Source organism: Rhinopithecus roxellana, chromosome 8 (assembly GCF_007565055.1).
Source record: "Rhinopithecus roxellana isolate Shanxi Qingling chromosome 8, ASM756505v1, whole genome shotgun sequence".
In the NCBI taxonomy this organism is placed as follows: domain Eukaryota; kingdom Metazoa; phylum Chordata; class Mammalia; order Primates; family Cercopithecidae; genus Rhinopithecus; species Rhinopithecus roxellana.
The window spans coordinates 112,756,087-112,782,305 of NC_044556.1; the positions used below are offsets into that span (position 1 = coordinate 112,756,087).

The 26,219-nt window shown below is 50.9% G+C and overlaps 1 protein-coding gene across 4 annotated transcripts; it reads right to left on the bottom strand.

Annotated features, from left to right (window-relative positions):
- Positions 1–8,465: 8,465 nt before the first annotated feature.
- SH3BP5L (SH3 binding domain protein 5 like) lies at positions 8,466–25,491 on the bottom strand. Of its 4 annotated transcripts, none has more exons than XM_010365412.2 (7): positions 24,563–25,491; positions 23,483–24,095; positions 15,254–15,316; positions 14,966–15,094; positions 12,534–12,695; positions 10,974–11,147; positions 8,466–10,385 (listed from the first exon to the last, which is right to left on the bottom strand). In XM_010365412.2, the coding sequence occupies exons 2-7, from the start codon at positions 23,663–23,665 to the stop codon at positions 9,915–9,917; spliced, it is 1,182 nt and encodes a 393-aa protein (XP_010363714.1). In that variant the 5' UTR covers positions 23,666–24,095; positions 24,563–25,491; the 3' UTR covers positions 8,466–9,914. The 4 variants fall into 4 exon arrangements, with proteins under 4 accessions (XP_010363714.1, XP_030792001.1, XP_030792002.1 ...); XM_030936141.1 differs by having other exon boundaries at positions 10,974–11,231; XM_030936142.1 differs by lacking the exon at positions 24,563–25,491 and adding an exon at positions 15,535–15,778 and having other exon boundaries at positions 10,974–11,231; positions 23,483–23,616.
- Positions 25,492–26,219: the final 728 nt, after the last annotated feature.

Consider the following 26,219-nt stretch of genomic DNA (forward strand, 5'->3'; position numbering starts at 1 on the left):
GTCAGGAGTTCGAGACCAGCTTCAACATGGAGAAACCCCGTCTCTACTAAAAATACAAAATTAGCCTGGCGTGGTGGTGCATGCCTGTCATCCCAGCTACTTGGGAGGCTGAGGCAGGAGAATTGCTTGAACCTGGGAGGCGGAGGTTGCGGTGAGCCGAGATCACGCCATTGCACTCTAGCCTGGGCAACAAGAGCGAAACTCTGTCTCAAAAAAAAAAAAAAGAGGAAGAAAGAAAGTTGAATCAGTCTTATATACCTGAAATAAATTCCACTTGGTCATGGTGTAAAATATTTTTACATACTATTTGCTTTCATTTGCTAATATTTTGTTGATAATTTTTACATTTATGCTCATGAAAAATACTGGTCCATTGTTTTCCTTTCTTTGGTGCCTTTATCTGATTTTGGTTAAGATAATGCTGGCCTCATAGAATATGCTAGGAAGTGTTCCACTGCTTCCATGTTATGGAAGAAATTATGGAAAACTAGTATCAGTTATTCCTTCAATGTTTGCTATAATTTACCAGTGAAACCACCTGGACCTGATGTTTTCTTTTTTGGAAGGTTAATAATTAATGATTTAATTTATTTAATATATAGAACTGTTCAGCTGACCTATTTCTTCCTTGTGAATTTTGGCAATTTGTATTTTTCAAGGAATTAGTCCTTTCATCAAAATCATCCAATTTGTGAGCATGGATTTATTCATATTATCTTTTTATTATCATTCTAATGTCCAAGGCATGATGAACACTCTTTCATTTATAAAATTGATAATTTGTCTCCTCTCCGTTTTTCTTGGTTACACTGAATTATTAATTTTACCAGTCTTTTCAAAGAACCAGCTTTTGATTTTAATTTTTCTCTATTGTTTCTTGTCTTCAAATTCATTCATTTATGCTCTAATTTTTATTATCCCTTTTCTTCTGCTTCCTTTTGGCTCAATTTGTTTGTCTATCTCTAGTTTCCTAAGGTGGAACACTGGGTTATTGATTTTAGCTCATTTTCTTTTCTAATATATGCATGTTACTAAAAATTTCCCTCTATGCACTCTTGCTGCATCCCACACATTTTGACAAGTGGCATTTTCATTTTCATTTGTCCTAAATATTTAAAAATTTTTCTTCAGACTTCTTGATTCATTGTTTATTTAGAACAGTTTTTGTTTCATTTCTGAATATATTATAATTTTCCAGCTTTCTGTTATTGATTTCTGGTTTAATCCCATTATGGTCAGAAAACATACTTTGTATGATTTCTATTAATTTTGTCAAGATACTATTTTTATTATGGTAAAAAAAAAAAGTGGATAACATAAAATTTACTATCTTAAGCATTTTTAGGCATACCATTATGGTTTTTTTTGTTTTTTGGTTTGTTTTTGTTTTTTTTTCTGAGACAGGGTCTTGCTCTGTCACCCAAGCTGTAGGGCAGTGGCATGATCTCAGCTCACTGCAACCTCCACCTCCCAGGTTCAAGCGATTCTCCTGCCTCAGCCTCCCCCTATGGGTCCTGCCTAGAGCTTGAGCTGACTCACAGCATCTGGTTTCCTGTTGTTGGATATTAAACACTGTTGGAGCCAACAGAGGTTGGGACGTGTCTGAAACAAGACTCATAGTGAGCTTCCCGACATCAGAGTCATAACCCTCTGGCCGGCAGTCAGCTGAAGGGTTCAGGCAGCACTGGGAATGACCATTTCACCTAGGAACTTGGAGATAGATCAAGATAAGGAGGGCTGTAAATCTAACTCGGGCTCAGTTAGGGTCCTGGCACGTATGAGTATCATTTGTGCTACCAGCTCGGTCACCTGCCGAGGCTTTCCTCTTCTTATCTCTGCTGTCCCTTCCTCCAGCATGAATTTTCACGTCTCTCCTCTCTGCTGCTTCACTTTTTTCACTTTCTCCAATTCTTTTGGGTTTGTCTAGCTGCAGTTTTCTCTCATTCTCATCATTTATGGTTCCAGGTCAATTTTCCTGTCATTCTTATTCTGCCTTTATCTCTGTCACATCCTCTCTGAATGTGTTGTTAAATATATATATGTGTGTGTGTGTATATATATATATATATATATTTTTTTTTTTTTTTTTTGGAGACGGAGTCTCGCTCTGTCACCCAGGCTGGAGTGCAGTGGCGTGATCTCAGCTCACTGCAACCTCTGCCTCCCGGGTTTACGCCATTCTCCTCCCTCAGCCTCCTGAGTAACTGGGACTACAGGCGCCCGCCACCATGCCCAGTTAATTTTTTGTATTTTAGTAGAGAAGGGGTTTCGCCGTGTTTCCCAGGCTGGTTGCCAACTCCTGAGCTCAGGCAATCCGCCCGCCTCAGCCTCCCAAAGTGCTGGGATTACAGGCGTGAGCCACCGCACCTGGCCCTAAATATATTTTTAACCAACTCAGAAAAAATTAAAAAGTATATCCCAGGTGGCAGGTGAACTAAATACTTGGTTCACTTTCTTTAACCTTGGGTTTGTTTTTGTTAGTGTTATGAAGATGTAGCTCCCCTCCTCCTAAGGGAGACCATCCTAAGGCCTCATGCCCTTTTCTGTTAACAGTCCCTTCCAATGGGGCAGCCATGGTAGCTATTGCCAAATGCAACTGTTTGAAGGGAGAGGATTGTAACCTGAGTCTTCTGAAATTCTACCCAAAGTGAGAGAGGGGATCTGGTAAAAGGGGTGAAGATCAGTTTGAGACAGGTCAGATGTGAGTACAGCAGGAACTGTTATATTCCCACCCTGGGCTGCAGAGGCAGGTGGGCTCCTGGCCACTCTTTGCAAGTTGACTGGGAGGCTGAAACCATAGCAACACTGAGGTTAGCACAGAAGGGACGTGACATTAAGCAACATCCTCTCCTTCTTCCCTAAACTGCAGCAGCCCCTGAGAACCTGTACAGCTCCATGAGCCTCCTCCAGCCTTCATTCCTGCCCCAGGCCCCCAGTCCCTTAAGACTTCCTGCTGGAAAAAAGCAGGCCCTGGCACAACTTAGATTTCCTTGTGTCGATGAGAAGAGGATCCAGCCCTTCTGCATGTTACTGCAGAAATCAAAAAGAGAGAGGAAACAGGACAGGGTGGCCTAGAAGGAGCATGTAAGATGAAGCAGCAGCTGAGGAAGAAGGCAGCCCTGCTCCTCCACTCCATCCTAGACCAAGAAGGTTCCTCTTTTCTAAATGCAGAAGAAACTCATTTTGACACTCCCTTTCTCCTATGTTTGAATAAATCAACAAGTTTATCTGCACTGTGCAGCAAAAGCCACCTGCCTGCCTGGAAAAGGAGAAACTACTGCCCAGCACTCTGAGCTCTTCGACCTCCGTGGATGATCATCATCTCACACCCAAGCAGAAACATCCAGCAGCCTTCTGCTGCCTCCAGCCTGGGTCCTAACCAACTCTGGACTTGCTCAGGTTTCTCATGCTCCAACCCCTAACCCTCTCTGCAAACACATGCACCATTTCACATCATCCATCAAAACTCCTTGCGTGGCCCAGCCTCCACTGCCCGCTGTATAATTTTAGTGCTTTAGATAGCCTTAGAGATTATCTACTGAGGCTGGCCACACTTTCAGCAGATTGGAACAGTGAGGCCCAGAGGAGCTGAGTGAACTTTCCCTGTGCACACAACCCCTTGTGGCAGGGGCAGGCCAAGGACAACCCTCTCTGAATAGTGTGGTCGATGTTTTTAACACCTAAGCTCTCAAATGAACTAATGTTTACTGAGTACCTAGAATGAGGGTGACCATATATCCTAGATCACCCAAGCCAGTCCCAGGTTACACCTGTCCCCTTTCACACTCAGCTGTCCCAGTTTAGACTATACATCACGTATGGTCCCTGTGCATATGTCTATTGTGTTATGTGTTGAGTGAGATGGAGTCAGGGATGATACTGACCCCTTCTTCTGAGGACTCAGGACCAACAAGAGACATGTCTACAACATCGAGCCCATTCTTCAGTAAGTCAAAAGAGCCATGGGGAACTTGAGAGTAATAAGGATTAACTAAGCTAAGACTGCGCTAGAGAGCTGCCTGTGGTTGAATCCCAGCTTATGTGGACTTTTGACCACATGATCTGGTCCTCAAACCACAGGCAGCAGTTTGACAGGTTGAGACTTGTGCCAAGGGTAACACAACCAGAAGTAAGTCAGTAGACAGCTGTTCAGTGAAAATTTCCACATTCCAGGTCCTGAGAACACCAAGATGGGTGAGACACAGGCCCTGGGAGCTCAAGACAGATTTGGGAAGAATGAGGACTGGAGCTAGGGGCCAACTCTCCAGTCTGAGACCAAGGGGTTGCTTCAGAGCTTCGGAGAGCAATGCCTGGCTGTAACCTCCCGGATTTCTCCTTGACTGCAGCCCTCATCAGTTATCTACTTATTTTTAGAAATAGGTTCTCCCTCTGTCACCCAGGCTGGAATAGTGGTGTGATCATAGCTCACTGCAGCCTCAAACTCCTGGGCTCAGGAGATCCTCCCACCAGCCTCAGGAGCAGCTAGGGCTACAGGTGCACACTACCACGCCTGGCTAATTTTTTTACTTTTTGTAGAGTCGGGTTCTCACTATGATGTTGAGGCTGGCCTCAAACCTGGGCCTCAAGTGATCCTCCCACCTTGGCCTCCCAAAGCATTGGGATTACAGCTGTGAACCATCATTCCTGGCCTGGTTATCTATTTTTCACTGCCCTGCAACACCTGTGCACACTTGCATTCCTTACCTGGAAGACCCACCATAGCATTATAGTTTATAGTGTTCCCAACAAGACCTACCACAGTGTTTGTACACTGAAAGATCCTGGTGAACATTTCTTAGTAAACTACACATATCCATTTCCCAACCAGTGTATGGTCTCCCGGTTCCCTTATCCCAGGGCATGAGCAACGTGGTGCAGCCTGGGGCTCAAGAATGGTGAGCAGGCATGGGTGGAGAAATTTATAAAGAGGCTGTGGAAAGGGAGAGGGAAAAGACACGAGGGAGGCCAAGGAAGGAAGTGAGCTCGGAGGAGAACAGGGGGCATCTGCAAATATGGAACATCTTACCTCAAAAGACCAGCTGCGCGGCAGACTCGAGCCAGCTCTCACACACAGTAGGCGAGTCCGAGGACACATGGGAACGCAAGAGGCCCCTGAGAAGTACACATGGGGCCCCATTCTGATGTATACACACCCCCACCCTTCTATGTGCAGGTTTTCAGGCCCTTCTGCAAAGGGCCCACGAGGCTGACCACGCAGGCTTGGAGGGTCAACACGCAGTGCGCGCAGAGAAATGCAGAGCAAGGCTCTGCGCACTTTCTGGCAGCTGCTGCCCTCTGCCGACATAGCAAGACCTTGACAGCCCAGGAAGGCCACCTGCCGCTCTTTCTGCCAGGCGGAGTAGGATCCTCTACAGGTGGGTTCATTCCATACCCCATAAACACATGCAACTACAATATGTCAATTTTAAAAGATGTCCAAAGGCTGGGAGCATAACCAGGCATGGTGGCTCATGCCTGTAATCCCAGCAATTTGGGAGGCCGAGGTAGGTGGATGGTTTGAGCCCAGGAATTTAAGACCACCCTGGGCAACACAGGGAAACCCCGCCTCCAAAAGAATACAAAAATTAGCTGGGCATGGTGGGAGGGACATACCTGTAGTCCCAGCTACGTGGTAGGCTGAGGTGGGAGGATCTCCTGAGCCGGGAAGGTTGGGGTTGCAGTGAGTCAAGATCACATCACTGCACTCCAGCCTGGGCTAGAACAAGTGTCACACACACACACACAAAGGCAAAGAACAGGGGTTCACACCTCTAATCCCAGCACTTTAGGAGGTCAAGGTGGGAGGACTGCTTAAGTCCAAGAGCTCAAAACCATTTTGGGCAACATTGCAATACGTCTCTACAGAAAAAAAAAAAATTAAGTTAAAAATTAGCGGGGTATGGTGGTGTACATCTGTGGTCGTAGCTACTAGGGAAGCTGAGGCAGAAAGATTGCTTGAGCCCAGGAGTTCCATGCCGCAGTGAGTTATGATTGCACCACTGCACTCCAGTCTGAGCAACAGTGCAAAACCCTGTCTCATAATAAAATAAAAATTAAAAATTAAATTTTTAAAAAAGGCAGTGGGGTTGTCATGCTTGTCAAAAATCACATCCAGACAAGGAAGGAAACACAACTCTTTTATAGAGTCCACGTGCCTAGGGCAAGACGGGATGAAGCCTCCGTAAGTTAAGCACCCTGAGGCTGTAAAGAGGTGCTGACGAGAATCGAGAATCGCTGCACCTCAGATCCACTGATGCAGCACGTTCCACATGTGCCTCCGTGCTCCCATTTTATAGGCGATAAAATTGCAGGGTCACGAAATGTGAGAATTCCCACAGAGATGTGACCCTGGGATTGTACATCACCAGGTCCTGACCTCCGAACTGCTGTGCTGATTAACTCACCTGATACAGCTGTGGGCTAAGAGAAGGGGCAAGAAGCCAAAGCACATTTCCTGAGCATCTGTTGGTGCAGGGCCTGTGTCAGGTATTGGATAGACTGAGGCCCCAGCCCCACACTTAAGGAAGATGAAGATCAGAACAATTCATTACCAACCAGCCAATATGACGTGTAACAAGGCACTGTACAGGAATGGGGCATGAGGCCCTACGTCCCCTACACCTTGACCATCTCTTCCTCACCTTAAACAAAATTTCTCGACCCTCTTTGCTGGGAGAAGGAGCTAAGAAACAGTACTCCCACTTCTCAGCTCTTCTTTTCAGCAAAACTTCCTCGGAGATGACTACCTCCACTTCCCCACCTCCTGTTCCTGTGAGCTCAAGGGCTAAAGTGTTTGGACTCTAGAATCGAAGCGCCTAGAGCAGCTGCCTCTGTCACCTTCAGCAAGGCTGAGTACCGCACTATGCCTTATTTTCTCACTGTGGAAAGGAAATCATAGTGTTTATCTGTTCCATAACAGTGTTGTGGAGATTAATTAGGGGTGTTCCTGGTAGTGAAATGCACTGGGTGAGTACAAGCTACTATGACGAGGGTGGGAGGAAGGGAGCGCTGTGGCTTCTGTTTTCTTCTCCTTAGAAGTAGTACCATTGGCTGTAACCTTCCTGGTCTCTCTTCCTGCCTGCCTTATCTTGTAGGAGATTTTGCAAGGAGAAACAGCATGTGCATGGCACAGCCCTTCTTTTCTGGGGCTCTTCTGCACCAGGAGCCTCACAGGTCCTGCCTGCCAGACTGGGTAGGGAAGTCCAGCACCGTGTGCCATCTCAGAAAGCCCCTCATTAGGACTATACATTATCACAGACTGAAAATTTGCTGAGAGTAGATTTTAGGTGGTTTTACAACAAAAAAGGGGGAAGGTAACTGTGCAAAATGATTGATGTGTCGACTCGATACCTATTTCATTACGTACATCAAAATACCATGGTGTACATCTCCTATACATACAATTAAAAAAATTTAAAGCCCACTCACCCAAAAACATAAGCCATGCATTTTCCTAGCAGCTTCTCTAGTAATAAAATATTATGACACCCATCTGCCAAGTCAGGGAAGGCAGGCTCAAACTCCTGGACAGCACCCGTTCGAGGGCTCAGTGAGTGCTCAGTACACGGTGGCCCAGATGGCCCCTTGGATGGCATCCACAGCCACCAGGGTCACTGCTCTGATGGTGTGCCTCCAATTCTTGGCCTTCATCCTGCCCCCTGACCTCCATGGTTTCCGGTCTTCCTCCCTGCCAGCACCTTCTTCTTTCCTTGGCTGACCTCTTCTCAACAAAACTCCAAACACTGGTACACCCCAAGTGCAGCTCAGGCTAAACAAAGCCTTTTGCTCTTCTTCAAACCCCTCCCACCCCCAGCCAGTCAAACCCTGACTTGGAAGTCACCTTTTATCTAGGTTTTAATTTCAGAGAAACAATAGATAATTCATAATGTCAGTGCATCCTAAACACTGCAGTGGACAAAAATACCACCTACTTGAAATTTAAGTGGATACACTGTATTGATAAATCTGGCATCACTACTTTTGTCCCTCCTCTGCCTTCATGCTCACATCCAGACACATCTAAGATCCCACCCCTCTGGCACTCTCATCTCTTAGCTCAGAGCCCACTCCACCCTGCAGGCCCCTTTCTACCAAACCCTATCCTGGCACCCTTCACCTCACACAGCATGGCCCCACGAGGCACCAACTCCTTTGCTCAGAGCGCACTCCACCCTGCAGGCCCCTTTCTACCAAACCCTCTCCTGGCACCCATCACCTCACACAGGATGGCCCCACAAGGCACCAACTCCTCCCTTGCTTGTCTACGCTTGCCCTGTACATGACCACCCTGGCCATGGGGCCTCACACGTCCCCAAGAGCATGCATAGCGTGGCTCAATCTGGTCCTTCACCTCCCCTCCCTGACCACACCATCTAAAGAGCCCACCGCCTCACCCTGCTCTTCCCTCCCCCAACCCTTGCCTCATCTTTGCACCTTTTCTCTTCCTCCAGCAAGGACAGTAGATGTTAACTGTTACATAAACTACTTTATTTAAATAAAACCAGTAAAGACCCTTTCCCCCTTACACACCAGCACATGCACACACGCACACCCACACCCTCCCTCCCTTTCTGCTCTCTGCCCATGGCCACCTCAAACCCTGAGGTTCTCATCGTGACCAACCTCCCTCGACCTGTAGACCCCATGTGGAGGCCAGATGCCCACTCATCCCGGTCGCTGGCAGAACATGGGCCTAGACAAGAGCTCTCCACTATCCTGGGGTGGGTCAAAAGGAAGGACCGGTTCTCCCGAGGCACCCAGATCTGGTGTGGCTTCCCTACAAACTGGGAGCACTGTCCCAGGCAGCTGGAGCTGCTCCCCGCGGAGGGCAGGACGTTTCACCCCAAGCCAACCCCTCCCTGTAACAAAGGAAGTTAAGAGGGTTGGCAGCCAAGCTTGAGTGTGCCCCGAGGGATCCTGTGGTAGGTACTGAGTTTGGGTAAGAGCAAGGGAGAGCAATTGAGCACCAAATTCCCTAACCCCGCCCTGCAGGAGGGTGCTGAGTCAGTTCAGCATCCTCTACCCAGAAAAAGTAAACACAACTGTGCAGCAAGTGAGGGTGGGAACGACAGGGGCCTCAGCCTTCAGGACCTCATGACTTCACCCCCACCACGGGCCGTCTTAGGGACCCACTAGCACCTTGGCAATGTTAAGGACCCAGCCCAGCCAAACACCACACCCACAGGGGCCAGTCTGGAGTGCGTGATGTTCCCTGTGTTGACGGTGGGGTTGGGTTTCTCTCCCTGACACCAGCTTCCTGCAGGTCCTGTAAGTTCTGCTTTGGGGCACACATTGCAGAGCGCCTCGGGTCATGAAAGGGAACGCTGAAGGGAAAGACGGTATCTTCCAGAGGTGCACAGTACGTCTCACAGGTCACACACGCACGGGCTGGAACAGGACGGGGGTGCAGGGCTCAGCGGCATATTGACGGTGCCCTCCAGAGTCGCCTTGGGAAGGCGGCGGGGCCAGAAAACCAACGGGAGGGTCCCTGTCCATCCCCTCTGACCGGAGTGCGCAGGCCCAGCACCCATTTTCTCTGATGAGCTTCCCCGTGCCTTCCAGACCAAGTTCCCTGAGGGAAAAAGCCAAACAGATGGAAAGAGAGGGAGGAGAAAGGGAAAGCAAAGCGTCAGTGCCCCGCAGATCGTGATGAGCCAGCAGGAGGGGCAGGCAGAGCGCCGAGGGCAAGCCTTCCGCATGGGTAAGGCAAAGACAGCTGCCTGCTGAAGGGAAGGGGGAGGCTGTGAGAACGCCAGGGCAGGCACAGAGGACTCGAACACAGCTGGCCTCTCCAGGGAAGCACTGGAGAAGGGGACCTCCGGGAAGCCAAGGCCCCGGAGGAGAGGGCGTGAGAAGCCTGTGGGCCCCGACCGGCCCAGGATAGCAGATTCAAGCCAGGAACCCCGGTCCCTCGACTACAGGCTGACACTGCGCTGGTGCCGACCCCCACGGACTCCGCCGTCGCTGCCCCGGCGCCCTCCACTCCGGGTTCCAAGCTCTTGGCCGTCCAGACTGACGTGGTCCGAGAGGCCTCGCAAGTGCTCCACGGAGTCGCACTTCTGCAGGTCCGAAGCCACCGTGCGCAGGCTCAGCAGACTCAGGGTGTCGGTGTCGGGGGCGGGGCCGGGCCCCAGGCTGCTGCCCTCCTCCAGCCCCGCACCCTCGGCCCCCTCAATCCCGCTGTCTCCGTCCTCTATGTCCTCAGGTCCTGCTTCAGCGCCCACGGGGGAGGAGCGCCGAGGGCCCAGCGGGTGGGGAGGCAGACCCCCGCGGCGCCGCGCGTGAATCTGCTCGCTGATCTGCTCCAGGTTGCGAAGGGCCACTGAGTAGCGCGTCTTGGCCTGAGCTACCTGCTGCTCCAGTTCTGTTACCTTGGCCTTGTGCTCCTGCAGAGGGCAGAACTGAGTCAGGCGAGCCGTGGCGCACCGCTCCACCGTACCCAGCACTCTGCACTGAGGTCTGAGGGCCTGCTCTCCCCGAGTACCTGGACAGCTGGCTCCGCACCCACCACAGACCCACAACACCCTTCCCAGCTCCACTGGCTCTCTGAGCTGTTCTTCCCAGCAATCCTGCTCCTGACCTGAGCCCCACCTTCCAGAGCCTTCCTCTCTGGCCTTCCTCTCCACCAGCTCCTGCTCCTCATCCTCTCCCCACTGTTCCCCTTCACCCCATGGCTGGTTCTTCTTCCCCATCCCTGGGTTTCCACCAGTTCTTTTCCTCGTCTACCTCCCTTCTTCCAACTACGTTCGCGCCATCACCAGCCCCCATCCCTGCCTCCCACTCCTGCAAGGTCATCTGGCACATGTGTGCCTCCACCCTTCCCCACCACTGGCCGGAGGCCTCACCCTGGCCACCTCACCAAGATGGCCCAGAGAGGCCGACCAGCATCCCCTCCAGCGGCCCTCACTTTCCATGCCTGCCCCTGCCTGCACCCCCACCTAGCCATTCCTCCTCCCCCTCACCCACTCAGCTACCTCCAGGATCTGGCTGAACTGGGCCTTGAGCTCAAAGTAGGGGCGGCTCTTGCCAATGGCCCTCCGGAGCGTCTTCTGCAGGGCTTGGACCCGAGCCTCCGCCTGTTGGCACAGCCGAGTCACTCGCTGGTGCTCCCGCTCACCTCGAAGCCGTTCTTCCTCCGCCTCGTTCACCTGGCCCAGAGGGACACACCACTGAGCCGGGACCCAGGCTTCAGTCTCTGGCATCTGCCCCAGGCTGCCAACCTGAACAATGCCCTGGGGGGAACCCAAACAGGAACATCCTCTGCAAACCCCCAACTGTGTACAGAGCCCGAGACACGCAGGGGAACAGAGCATCTGTGAGCCTCAAGAGAGCTTATTTCTGTGTCTCTTGGATCTGCTGCCTGACCATTGAGGACCACATCACAGTGCACGTGCCTCTGAGCCACCTCTTCCCATGTTCTTGCCTCCTGTCACCAGAGCTTATTTCTGTGTCTCTTGGATCTGCTGCCTGACCATTGAGGACCACATCACAGTGCACGTGCCTCTGAGCCACCTCTTCCCATGTTCTTGCCTCCTGTCACCTGCACCACTGGCTACTCAGCTTTGCTGCTGCCAGGAAAGGGACGCTGGCGCCCACTCAACCACTTGAGCATCAAGGGAATGTGTCAGCACATCACACATCTGCAGCAGCCACTCTCTTCAGGGAGCCCTCAGTGCCAGTGGTTAAGGATCTGGGAATCAGAAGAGCCCGTGTGGGGAGCCACAGCTGTACACTGGGTTCTCCAGGTTTCCACACCCTATGTGGGCACTGTCCAGGACACGTGGGCCAAGGCTGGATGGGGCTCTGGGGTGCTTCTGCTCAGGGTGTTGGACAGTTGGCCCACTTGTCCTGGTAGACAAAGTAGCTGGAGCCCTCACCTGCTTCCTGTTCAGGGGTAGCTCCAGACTGTACACCATCCCCTAACCCCTCCCCGAGTGCTGCGTGCTCTCATTTGCATGAGCTCTAGAGTAGAAGTGAGGTGCCTGTTCTATGGGAGGGGCAGATGAAGAATCACAAGCCACAAACACGCCCTGAGGAGCTGACACCTGCCCTGTGCAAGCTGAAGGTGGCAGGCAGGGCCAATGGCAGAGACCCTTCCACTCCCCAGTCTCCTTTCAGGAGCTTGGAAATGATACATAAATTATACTTCAAAACTCGAAGTGTACTGTCAGAGCTCAAAAGCAGGAAAGGGAGCAGATTCTGAAAACAGAAGCGAGGAGTCACACAGCTAAATATAACAAAATGTGAATGTTGAATCCAGAGTATCCACCAGGGATGAATTGTTTGGGTTAGTCCCACACCTGGAGGCAAACGTTCAAGAGCCCAGGATGACATTCTAAGTCAGAGGGAGATGGAATATGGGAAGCACTGGAGGCCAAACAGGACAGAAAACTAGGAACAGGTTTTGCCTGAAACAGAATCAAAGTTGAAAGAAGGCGAGAGTGGAGGAAAAAGTGAGGAGGTGAGGTGATAAAGACATAGCAAAGAATGGATGAGAACCAGCGAAGGGGCCCTGCCAGCACCGCCCACCTCACCTTGCAGGTGGCATGGTTCAGCATCTCCTGCCACGTGGGGTCCAGTCGGTTCTTGTCGGCCATGACACCCTGCTCAGCCACAAACACCATCTCCCGAGCAGCGTTGTGCATGCTGACAGCTCGCTCATACCGCAGCGCTGCCTTCTGTGTCTCCTGCTGAGCCTGGGGGGAGAGGGGTATCAGGACAGGGAATCCCGAGGGACCCCAGCTGCCCATGGAGACCCATAATAGATGTGAGGATAAGAGAAGGAGGAAGGCCTACTAGCAATGTCGGCTTCATTCCCCAAACTGTGCTGAGGATAAATGCCAAGGAAACAACATTCTATAAAGAATATTTCATAAGGATATGGACTAGAAGAAATAAAAATTTTGCCAGTGGAGGGTAGGTGTGTGAAATCCAGCACTCCCAAAGGCTGCTAGCCTTTTGCCCTAGGGAAAACAAAGGAAAATACAAACCATTTTAGTGTAAGGTGGTTAGCAACATGGACAGAGTCTGACAGAAAAGATGACCTTGAGACCATCAATTCCATGTTCAGCAGGCAAGCGGAAGGAAATAATCGGACAAGTTCAGAGACAGTCATCACAGCCACACCAACCCAGCAAAAAACGAAACAAACCTAACTTTTCAGTTACAGGACATTGGTTAAATAAATAACAGTACATCTAATATAAGAAAATAAGCTGGGCGCAGTGGCTTCTGCCTGTGAGCCTGTCTACTTGTGAGGCTGAGGGAGGAGGATTATTGAGCCTAGGAGTTTAAGGTTACAGTGAGCTATGATCACACCACTGTACTCCAGTCTGGGCAACAGAGCAAGACCCCATCTCTTAAAAAAATAAAATAGTGGCCAGGCGCGGTGGCTCAAGCCTGTAATCCCAGCACTTTGGGAGGCCGAGACGGGCGGATCACGAGGTCAGCAGATCGAGACCATCCTGGCTAACACGGTGAAACCCCGTCTCTACTAAAAAATACAAAAAAAACTAGCCGGGCGAGATGGCGGGCGCCTATAGTCCCAGCTACTCGGGAGGCTGAGGCAGGAGAATGGCGTGAACCCGGGAGGCGGAGCTTGCAGTGAGCTGAGATCCGGCCACTGCCCTCCAGCCCAGGTGACAGAGCAAGACTCCACCTAAAAAAAATAAATAAATAAAAATAAAAAAATAAAAAAATAAAAAATAAATAAAATATTAACTAATCAGTCCTTTAAAATGACAGCACAGATGTATAGTGATTGACCTGGAACCATGTGATAATGCTAGTAAAAGAACAAAACAGCACACACCGTGTAATCCCATTTTGGCGGATATATATATACACACACACACAGACACAAGACATGAGCACATGGTTATCTGTGCTGTGTTAATCATACTTTTATTTTCTACACTTTACAATGCTTTGATGTCTGGGGGACCTTGCTGGCCAAGGAGAAACTGCCCCTTCCAGAGCTACTTCCTAGAGACAGTAAACTCCCCTGTAAGCGTGCCTTTCCTATGCAAACCAACCAACCAATCCAAAGCCTGGATCCCCAACTAGCTCCTTTACCTACTTCTCACCCACCAAGCCAATATTTCCTCTGCCCTAAGTCATCCCAGGGCCAGGTACTAGACAATTAGAGGCCACCCCTATAGCCCAGGGCCTAGCAAAGTTATTCCAACTATCCACTCCTAAGCTTATCCAAACTTGTCTACCCTGCCTCACCTACTCCTTTCCACAAAAATCACAATAAGGCTCCACGCTATGCTTTCTCCTTTACTTCTTCTGCCTCCTGAAGGACCCCGGTTGCTTCCCAGTGTGGCCCTGCATGGCATGGTATGTCCCCTCCTCTTGGGAACAAACTCTTCTTCCAAGGCAGTTGTCTCTGTATCTGTCACCTCACCATGCAGGATGAAAACAAATCCCAGGAAATAGAATGCATGAAACGTGCATGGTAGGATTTTGGGTGGTTTTTGTTTCCTTCTTATTTTATGTTTTTCCAACGGTGAACACACACTATTTGTTAAAAATAATTTGTTACAGAAAAAAGGGGTGTGGGGTGGGGAAAAGAGTGAGGAGAAAGCAAAGAAAAGATTCAGAAGAGAGACATGAGCCAAAGGGAAGAGGAAATGGCAGTAGGTGAAAACAGTAGGATGTTAGAACTGACATATCTGATATACCCTAAAGCCTGGTTCCTGATACGCAGAAGGCACTTAAATATTAGCAGGGCTGAACTAAATGTTCTCCCACACCCTCCCTGACCATTTTATAGACCATGAGCCCACGGCCCACGGTGGTAAAGGAACCTCTGAGCCCACAGAGCTTGTTCCGACCAGCCAGGTCTAGCCCAGGGTTCTGCCCTCAGGTCTGGTGCTTTGTCTCTCACTTCACATAGAGACAGAAGAATCCAGGGACAGGCTCAGCATGTAGCCTTCCTCAAACATGGGTCAGCCAGCCATACCTCCTTAGCCAGCCGCCGAGCCTCATAGTAGGGCCGGGCCTTCTCGATGCAGCTTCCCAAGTGGGAACCCTGTGTATTCAGTTTCCTCGCCGACTCCTGCAGGATCCTCCGATAGGTGGTCCTGGCCTCCTGCAAAGGAACACGGCAAAGAAAAGGCACATGTTTGGGTCCCAGCTCCTCTTGTTTCTCAGACACACCCCTCCCACTGCCACTGCCTCAATCTGGGAAAGAGACAGATAGAGATGCTTCCAAGGACCAGCCCAAGCACACAAGGAAGAAAACACTCACATCCAGCTGAAGTTCCACCTGGTTGATCTCCTCGCTGGCCTGGTTCAGGTGCTCCAGCTCCTCCTGCCACAGAGAGGGGTGGCAAATTAGTGCGGTGGAAGGAAGTAGCCTTGAGTGAACCGTGCAAGGCAGGAGCAACAGAGAGAGAGAGAGCGCCCCACTTGCCCAGAGAAAGGAGGTGAGGCACTCAGGAAGGGAAAGAAGACATGGAGATTGCCACATACTTTCTTGTCTATCTGGGAGCTGACATATACAATCTCACGTAATCCTCACAACTCTACCTTGTTTTGGGTAGTAAAACCCCAGTTTTCAGGATGAAGAAATTGAGGTTTGGAGAATGCTCAGCGTGCAGTTGTGGTGAGTCCTCACGCTCTCCATCAGATTGCGGCACTTCCTCAAATGGAGAGGTCTCCTTGGACCTGAGGGCTCTCTCTCTCTGCGAGAGGATGTTCACCTGGACCAGGGCAGGGCCACTCAGTCAGCACATGTCTACTGCACACTTATCACCTCTCGGGATCCTGACACCTGAGAATTCAGGACATAGAGGTGGCAGCTTACAGCCTGTGAGGAAACCCAGCAAGTCAGCAGCAGGCCCTGGGCAGTATGCGCAGCCTTGTGAGGGGTGGGTGTGGGTGCCCTCCGGGCAGCAAGGTCACCCACCTGGGCAGCAGCAGGTCAGGGTAGGGTGCCTGGAACACTTGCTCCCCAGCTGGGAGGGCTTCATAGACACAAAAGTGCCAGTGGATGGCTGGGCGCGGTGGTTCACGCCTGTAATCCCAGCACTTTGGGAGGCCGAGGCAGGCAGATCACCTGAGGTCAGGAGTTTGAGACCAGCCTGAGCAACATGGTGAAACCCCGTCTCTACTAAAAATACAAAAATTAGCCGGGTGTGGCAGCATGCACTTTTAGTCCCAGCTACTCAGGAGGCAGAGGCAGGAGAATCACTTGAACCTGGGAGGCAGAGGCTGCAGTGAGCAGAGATCGCGCCACTGCACTCCAGCCTGGGTGACACGGCGAGACTGTCTCAAAAAATTAAGTGCCAGTGAAGAACAAAGGGCCAAGGAACCAAAGGGGAGCAGGTACCCTGGGCAGACAAGTTGGCAGGTGAGAAGGTCAGTAAGGCTACAGCACCATGGAAGGGAGTACCAGGCGTTTTTGCAATGGCAAAAGGGTCTCTCAGAGCCTGGTGCCAATGTAACAAAAGCCTAGGGGAGCCAGGGAGAAAAAAGTGGAGGCTGGGATGGGCGTGGTGGCTCACACCTGTAATTCCAGCACTTTGGGAAGCAGAGATGGGCAGATCACTTGAGGCCAGGAGTTCAAGACCGGCCTGGCCAACAAGGTGAAGCCCTGTCTCTAGTAAAAATACAAAAATTAGCTGGGCGTGATAGCACACACCTATAATCCCAGCTACCTGGGAGGCTGAGGCATGAGAATCACTTGAACCTGGGGGGCAGGGGTTGCAGCAAGCCCAGATCGTGCCACCGCACTCCAGCCTAGGTGACACAGTGAGACTCCATCTCAAAAAAAAAAAAAAGGCCAGGCGCGGTGGCTCAAGCCTGTAATCCCAGCACTTTGGGAGGCCGAGATGGGCGGATCACGAGGTCAGGAGATCGAGACCATCCTGGCTAACACGGTGAAACCCCGTCTCTACTAAAAATACAAAAAACTAGTCGGGCGAGGTGGCGGGCGCCTGTAGTCCCAGCTACTCGGGAGGCTGAGGCAGGAGAATGGCGTAAACCCGGGAGGCGGAGCTTGCAGTGAGCTGAGATCCGGCCACTGCACTCCAGCCTGGGCGACAGAGCGAGACTCCGCCTCAAAAAAAAAAAAAAAAAAAAAAGGTGGAGGCTGTCTATAGTATTCCAGGTGGCAGAGGAGAGGGCAGATCCCAAGGAAACGCAGGACACAGAATCACAGGGGCTTGGTGGATGACTAAGGTCAAGATTGGGAAAGTGTATAGAGTCCAAGAAGCCTTTGGCCTGCCTGGGCAATGGGTGACCATGACCGCAGGTCCCTGCAGAGCAGATCCTGCGGGAGAGAGGGAGAGACCTGGGGAGAAGTCGCTGGACAAGCTGGTTTGAGTGTCTCCCTGGCCCCTGGCAGGACTGGAGAGAGAAGCAATAGAACCATCCAGGGCTTTCCATGAAATGGCAAAGAGCTGAAAGGGGTACTGGCCTCAAGTCATCCTCCCTTGCCCGAGAAAACACAAAAGTTCCCAGAGCCCCTGGTGAGCCAAGGACACTACGGAGGAGCAGTGCCGGTCTGTGCCAAGGGCCTTGTGCCAGGAAATACCTGGTGCCGAGCTACAGGATTTGCCTTCAGCAGCCCCTGCTGTCTCTGGACAGGAGGCTAGACAGGCCAGAGGGACCCAGCCCAGCAAGTGCCTGCTGCCCAGACCCATGACCTGCACTTGGCAGCAATCCCACAATCACTTCCCATTCATATGGCCGTGATGTCGGCCCCCACTCACCTCGTTCAGGACTTTCAGTAACCCAGTGCGGGAGTCAGGCTGACATGCACAACCTTCCTTTTAGTCCCTTCTATCCCTTCCATCCTCCCCCCATCCCCTGCCTTGATCCTGCAAAGATTTGGGTCAGCAGGTAAGAATACAGGAAACCAGTGTAACATGTTAATTACAGTAAAAGGAAGAACACAAGGTAGAAGCCTGTCATGGAATGAGGATGAGGATATGAAATGCACACACCTACAACAGCGTAGACCCTGCCTAAGGAGGGCCACAAATCTGGCTCTAAACTAGGGGTGTCCAATCTTTTTGCTTCCCTGGAACACACTGAAAGACGCACTGTCCTGGGCTACACATAAAATACACTAACACTAGCTATAGCTGATGAACTAAAAAAAAAAACAAAAAACCGTGGCCAGGCGCAGTGGTTCACACCTGTAATCCTAGCACTTCAGGAGTCCGAGGTGGGCAGACTGCCTGAGCTCAGGAGTTTGAGACCAGCCTGGGCAACATGATGCAAAGCCCATCTCTACTAAAATACAAAAACAATAGCTGGGTGTGGCGGTGCACACCTGTAGTCCCAGCTACTGGGACGGCTGAGGCAGGAGAATCACTTGAATCTGGGAGGCGGAGGTTGCAGTGGTCCGAGATTGTGCCACTGCACTCCAGCCTGGGTGAGAGAGCAAGACACTGTCTCAAAAAAAAAAATCGCAAAAAAAATCTCATCATGTTTTAAGAAAAGTTTACAAATTTGTATTGGGCTGTGTTCAAAGCCATCCTGGGCTGCATGTGACCTGCAGGCCACTGGTTGAACAAGCTTGCTCTCGACTCTCTTGAAGAGACCTACTCAACAGAAATGTAACAGGAGCTGCACATGGAATTTGTAATTCTAGAAGCCACGTTTTTTAAAAGTAAAAAATAAAAACAAAATGAGTGAAATTATAAAAATACATTTAACTCAATATATCCAAAATATCATTTCGACTTGCGATCAGCATAAAATAATATTATTATCCATATTTATACATTTTTAAACTAAGTCTTCAAAATCCATATGCATTTGATTCTTAGGACACATCTCAACCTAGACCGTGGCATGTGGCTCCTGTGTTGGATGGCGAAGGTCTAGAAGTTGTTGTATTTGGGTAGCTGCATCTACAATGTCACACAACCCAGTGTCCATAAAATAACCATTCTGGAAGAACAGGCAGCCAGCACAGCTCAGGACCCCAGAGGAGGCATAGGGTCAGCACCAACACTACCAGACACACAGAACTCCAGGTTTCACAGTGCCTTCCTAACAGAGACATCACCATCAACTGACATGATCACCCTAACTGGCCCTAAAAAGGCAATGCCTGTCAAGGTGAAAGGCAACCTATCTCCCTGGGGGCCCAGTTTCCTGTGGCTTGACGTGGCCTACAGGGGCTTTTAGGCTATCTGGGAGACGAGCGACCAGTTCTTTCAGCATGTCCTCTGGAATATTCTTTCTCAGTTCCTTTGCATTTGATAGATGAGAAACAACCAGGCAGAAAATTAGTGACAGACTTGGGTCTGGATCCAGGACCAACCTTTGATCTCACTTTCCTTCCACTGTGACCACCCTCCTGGGACCGAGGACACCGTTGGAAGGACATCTCAGTACAGAAGGAAGTGCTGTCATCTAGGAAAACCACAGCCTGTGTAGGAAAAGGGCAGGGCTTGGAAATGCAGCAAACATTGACTGCGGGGGTTCAGTTGGTAAAGGCCACCCTGCAATGTTCATGTGGCAAATCAAAGTCCAAGACTGGACCCTCACTGGATTCCACGGCCTAAAATGCTCCCAGTCACCAACTTCCAGCTCCTGACAAGACAATCAACGCACCGGACGGCTCAGCATCGGCTGTGACTACTGGAAAAAGGACAGGAAGAGCTGTTGCTGTTGGCAAATGGCAGGAGTGGGCATTATCTTTCCACACGGGAACTAGCATTGGAGTGGGCATTATCTTTCCACACGGGAACTGGCATCCCAACAGCACCTCCAACAATTTACAAAAAGCCATCTGCTGATGGGATCTGTCCCCTCAGAGTCATAAAGCTCTCTCTAACAGGACAAGAAGATGCCTGGGGAGCAAAGCAGCCTGGAGGGCAAGGTCAGCACGGGAGGGAGGGGGAGAGCCCGCCTAGGGGATACCCAGGGAAAGGCTGAGCAGGAATCCACTGAGGACCTGGGACGGTTTTGGGCAGTCAGCAACACATTCCATTTGGCCTGCTTCACCAGGGACTCCTGGCACTCAGCTGAAATGGAATTCGAGGAGGACAAAGTCTGAATCAGCATGCATCATCCATCAGTGAGCCAGCAGCCAGCAGGGAGGGTGACCTTCCCAGGGCACAGCAGTCAAATTCCCAGGATGCCAGGACACTGAATCAAAGGCATGGGGACTCAGGCTGCAGATGCTCCCACCCCACCTCGTCTTTTGTGCAGACCATCAAAAGACTCCAGCTAATGGTACCTGGGGCCAGGGTGATGACTGCCCTGTGAAAGCTAAATCCATACTTCTAGATGAGGTCACAGAGGTTGCAAAGTCACCCTAGAGAGTTTGGAAAGGAGCAGGTAAACGAGTGCACTCACATCTGAGGAAAGAACGCAACCACTAAGAGGAGGCTCAAAAGTCACAGAACAGACCCAGGTCCATCCTAGATCCACGCTCCTTTCCTCTTCCCTCCACTGGAGCCCTCTCAGAAGTCTGAGGATGAGCCTGGAGGACTCAAAAGAACTCCACTAAGATCGTGACATGCAGACACAGTCAGCAGCCTTCCCTGGAGGGACAGCACACTCCAGGTAGGCACCAGCTGACTTTCTTCCAACTTCCAGAGGAATTCCACCATAAATGGCCATGGAGTTGCCTGCTTGCGAAGGATCCCCAGCCCCAGGTCAGAGAGGGCCTCATCCTAAGGACAGCCTTTCTGGGAGGCTCAGAAAATATTGAAACAGGTGCCCTACATTTGGGATATACCTGGCCCAGTGGATTTGGCTCTGACTGCAACATTAGAATCCCTTCTCACCCCACCCAGACTAAGAGAATCCACGTGTCTAGAAAGGCTCAGGTAAGGGTATTTTGGAAGCTCCCTGGTGACTTTTTAATGGACTCTGGATGGAAATCCAGTAAACGCACTGAGAATCCAGAGAAATGAACACCCACTTAAAGCACTGAAACACGTGATCAAAGCAGTGTGCACGGTCTGGTGAACTGTCAACACTAAAAGGGACCTCAAAAGACGAACACCCCAATCTCCTCCTCATCTTGAAAGCCCAACCACAGAAGGGCAAAACGCCACCAGCCTCCTCCAGGAAGGGCGCCCCTCCAGCCAGGCTACCTCTCTCCCACAGCAAGAAGACACTAACTCCCTGCTGAGGTCAGAGCACTGGCCTAGCCACACCTGTGTCACCAAATGAGGGAAGCTATTACTAGACCTTCCCTCCCTATACAACCTACAACACTCCACAACGTGCTGTGCAGTTTAGCAAGAGAGACCAGGGTCTGGTTTACCCTCCTTGCACCAGTGACACCACAAGCTCACTGGAGGCAAAGTAAACCTTACGCCAGCTCAGTGTACTCCAACTCTGATAGAGCGCGTCTGATACAAGAGTCAGTGACGATAGAATGTTCTATTTCTGCACTGTCAGTATAGCATTGAGGAACTGCTTTTTTTTTTTTTTTTTTTCCTGAGATGGAGTTTTGGTCTTGTCACCCAGGCTGGAGTGCAGTGGCACAATCTCAGCTCACTGCAACCTCTGCCTCCTGGGTTCAAGCGATTCTCCTGCCTCAACCTCCCAAGTAGCTGGGATGACAGGCACCCGCCACAACACCCGGCTAATTGTTTTTATTTTTAGTAGAGATGGGGTTTCACCATGTTGGCCAGGCTGGTCTCGAACTCCTGACCTCAAGTGATCCACCTGCCTCTGCCTCCCAAAGTGCTGGGATTACAGGTGTGAGCCACCATGTCCAGCCGAGGAACTGCATTTTTACATGTTAATTTTAATTGATCGTGTTTAAGTAGCCACATGCAGCTAGTCCATCCTATTAAACAGCACAGTGCAAGTATGACTCTTCCTACTACTACCATTGCAGACACTGGAAAAATACACAGGAGTAGCAGAGGCCAAGTAAAGAGACCACAGTGGATTCTCCTCTGCAGAAACCTCCTCTGGAGCGGGGCAAGGAAGGCTGCAGGGAGGCATATAATGCACATCACACAGCCCTCCTCCACAAGCAGCAGAGAGAGCTCTTTCCCAAAGTGGTATCTACAAACTATCACCAAGGAACAAGCAAAAAGCGTTTGAGAAAGAACTGTAGACTTGTGTCAGAGCAGAGCAAGAATGAGTTGTGCAAATCAGCTAGACAAACTGCTCACTTTACAGATGAAGAAACTGAGGCTCACAAATGTAAAGAAAATTCCATAAAAATCATAATCATGGGGTTGGAGGTAGCATGAAACTCAGCCCAAGGCTTTTATCACTACAACTGATTTCCTCAGAGGATGATAAATCTGTAGAATTAGCAAGAGAAATTGGCTGTTTTCAATGCAACGTCAGGCACAGCAGAAATAAATTACTGATTCATGCCAGAAACGAATGGCTCACCACTGCTCCATTATAAGCATGGACACAGCAGAAGAGGAACCCACACACACACACACATCCCAGGAACCCACACAGAGAGAGAAGGAAGAATGCCAGGGCTGGCTTTGATTTCTTCCCAACTCACTGGAGTAATCCAATAAAGGTTTGCTGACAGGTAAGCCTAGGAATTGGAGCCTTCGTATGTTCTTGCTCACCTATGGAAGAGTCACCTCCACAACATCAGAGTCTTGGAGATGTGACCGGACCAAATGGCAGACTCAAGCCCCAAACATGCAGAAGCATCCTGGTCATCACCTGCCCAAGAAGCTTCCTCAGGAAGTCCTTCTCAGCCAATCCCCTGAAACACTGCAACCCAGCTTTGACTGGCCAGGCATCTCTTCCACATGGAGTTGGTCTTCCTCACTTCCTCACCTTCCCCAGGTCTCCTACACAAAGATCTACCTGTCCTACTAACTAGACTGTAGACACTCCAAGGCAATAAACTGCTCTTCCATTCCTTTAGGAGACCCACCATCCTGAGGGCCAGGTGTGTATGTTACTAAGGATTGGCCACAACGAAAGTTACAAATCCTTGAACACATGGGGTTTCTTTATAGATCTCAAGTTGATGCTACCTTTTTAACACTGGAAAGGTCTGTTTACCAGAGTGGAACACATTATCAGAGCAATGTGGGCTGCACATCCCTGAAAGGTACTGCTGAGAAGGTGAGAAAGGGGAAAAGATTCTCTCACTCAGCCTCAAAACTGTCTCCCAATATCAAAGTCATCTCCTCTCACACAGCATCCCTAACTAAGGTGGCAGCCCCTCTGCTTCTCTGCAAAGTACAACACTCCTACCCTCCACTGACCTAAAGTGTGCCTCCTCCGTCTACTGCCAAGTGACACTTTGCTCCTTCAGCGAAGCTTTCAGCAATGCTTGCCAAGCACTCAGGCCAGGCCTTTCTCTGCACTCCCTCAGCCCTTCAGACACACAACTCTTTTGGAACTTGTCACATTACTCTGCAATGATTTGTTGACAAACTTGTTCTCCTTTCCTGCCCCAGCTGACTGGGGACAGAATAAGTCTAAGCCCTCATTCATCCAACACTCTTCAGGGAGGCTGGAATCAGGGCTCTCCTTCCCTCCCTGCTCTCAGTGTTCTCACCTGTATTCTAGGATCCAGTTCTTCCTCCTCTCTTGGGGACAATTTGGCCTCACTGCTGCTGCTTCCACCTCCTCCTGGCTCTTCTGCGACTGGGCTCCTAGGGACTTCATCCTCTGCCACTTCAGGCCGCAGCTCCCCCTGTGGGGTCTCCCGCCCTCCTGGAACCTGTCTGAGCTCAGCCATGCTGACAGGGAGAGGGCAGAGCCCTATGCACAAGAGAGGACTGACATGCTGGGACCAGGGCCCCAGCTTGGGGCTTCCTGGGTTCTAGACGGCCAGGAGAAGGGTTTCTCTTCTCAAAAGGCAGAAAAGGTGGGCACAGGAAGAACCTCACACTAGGTTAGAGTTGACATTCAAGTTGTCAGTGGGGTTCTTAGAGCTGAAGCCTTGTCTGTGCAAAAGTTCTTCCCTTCCCGCCACAGGGAGTCCGCTATGAGAAACCCGGAGCAACAGCTCCAAGGCTGGGGGCAAAGGGGGCTTGGATCCTGGGCCGAGGCCTGCTAGAAGGAGCACCATTCGGGAGGGTGGAGGCAGGCGCCTCCAGGCTGTGGTGGCAGCTGGAGAGAGAAGGTTGGGCCCGAACTGAGGCTGTAGGATGAGCGTCTCTGGCGAGCTGCAGAGAAACAAAGGCCAGGTCATGTCAGCATCAAAACCGCGCCCACCAGCCCCTTTCAACTCTATATAGCCTCCCAAAAGCTACACTCTCACCACGCGCCCACCCATGTATTCCGACGAGTCCCTACCTCAACTTCTCTCCTTAGCCTTCAAGGACTTCAGATTCTACTCTTCCTCCATCCCAGCTCCTCTGGACCCAGCCCCTCCCCAGCCAGCGCCTTCGAGACTTTCCTCTGCACCCCTAGGCTCTCCCCCATCTCCTGTGGTCCCCGGCTCTTCCCACTCCACCCCCGCCCGGCTTTGCGATTCACCTTGTAACCCCGAGCCCCACCCCCACCTTTTCTGTCCAACCCCAGAGACAATCTAAGCCTCCCGTCTCCAATTCCACACTCTTCTGCAATCCCATGGACCCTACTCCCGGCCATTCTACCCAGCCAGGCGCAAAAGCCCCCCTCACAGCCTTACCTCAGTTTACATTCCCGTCCGCGGAGCTTCTAGGCAGCAAACAATCTTCCCCCTCCCTCCCCGCAACAAGCCGATCCAACCAAAAACGACCAGGCAGACCAGAAGCGGAAACACGTCATCGGTGAACAACGCCCTCCCCGCCACGCTCTCTCTCAAGCCGGGCCTCCTCGGGAGGCCTCACACGCCCCCGCCCTGCCTTCAGTTTCCGTACAAAATGGTGCCCCAGGCTGCTCAGGCTGGTCCTAGGTTGCCTCCAGACCATCCTCCACCAAGGCTGAATGAAAGAAAAACATGAATGTGGTGCTGACGAAAATTAGGGTGCGGGATAGAAATCGAGAGTAACTGGTGAGAAGAGGAATACTAGCTATAAAATGGAGATAATAGCCTCAGAGAGTAGTGCCATCTTGCTTTACGGAGCTGCGGCGGCGCTGTCCGGAAGCCACTTCCGGTCTGGTCCAGGAAGGCGAGCGCGACGCCGAAAGGGAGCTGGTCAAGTTCCGGTAGCGGCTCCTGGGGCGACTCCAGTCCGGACCCTGGCGGACTTCGCCGGCGAAGGCAAAGTCGATTTCCAAAAGTGACTTTCCTCCCTCCAGGGAAGTCGGCGGAACCCTTACTAATGGCGTGTGAGCGGACGGCTCCGATGGGTAAATCCCAGCCCTCGAGGCCTCTGGACCTCGCACTTGAACGACATTTTGGTGTGGTCACCAATTACTCCGTGAATACTAATCAGGAACGTAGTCAACAGTAACTCAGTTAATTCACTCGTGCGCCCAGGGTCAGATGCCCTCGATGAGCAGGAGTTTGTTCCATGGCATTGTGTGTCGTTACCTGGGTCCATGAACGAGCGACCCGGTTGTCACCTCTACCTGTCGCTTGGTGAGGCGGGGGCCTAGGCCTACAGGGAAAGGCTTCAGCGTGGCATGCGTTGTTTTTACAAAAGGCGTAACTTCCTCGGAGTCAACTCAAAGTTTGCCCTGCAGATGGAAAAGGCAAATGGGCTGAGTTCCCCTTCTTTTTGGATCCTGGCAAAGATAACCCAGCTAAACACTGAAGCAGTGAAAAAGACTTTATTCAGTAACCACTTACAGAAAGGGGAAGAACTGACCTCTGTTCCGATTTCTACAGAAGTGATTGGGCATGTCAAAGGGAGAATGAAGGAAGGAAGGTGATCAGGCCTCAATAGTGTCAGAGAAGTGAAAAGTTAGAGTTGATTGGCATAGATGCGATTAGGCCAGATGTGTCTGCTAGCTAGCAGCTGTAGAAGTTAGAATGCTACATTTATTTATTTATTTATTTATTTATTTATTTATTTATTTATTTATTTTGAGACGGAGTTTCACTCTTGTTGTCCAGGCTGGAGTGCGATGGCGCGATCTTGGCTCACTCCAACCCCCACCCCCCCAGGTACAAGAGGTTCTCCTGCCTCAGCCTCCCGAGTAGCTGGGATTACAAGGGCATGGCAACACCTCTGGCTAATTTTTCTATTTTTAGTAGAGACAGGGTTTCCCCGCGTTGGCCAGGCTAGTCGCAAACTCCTGACCTCAGGTGATCCACCCGCCTGGGCATCCCAAAGTGCTAGGATTACAGGCGTGAGCCACCACGCCCAGCCTCGAGTGCTATTCTTGCACTGATATTGGGAGGTAGAGGCTCTGCCCTT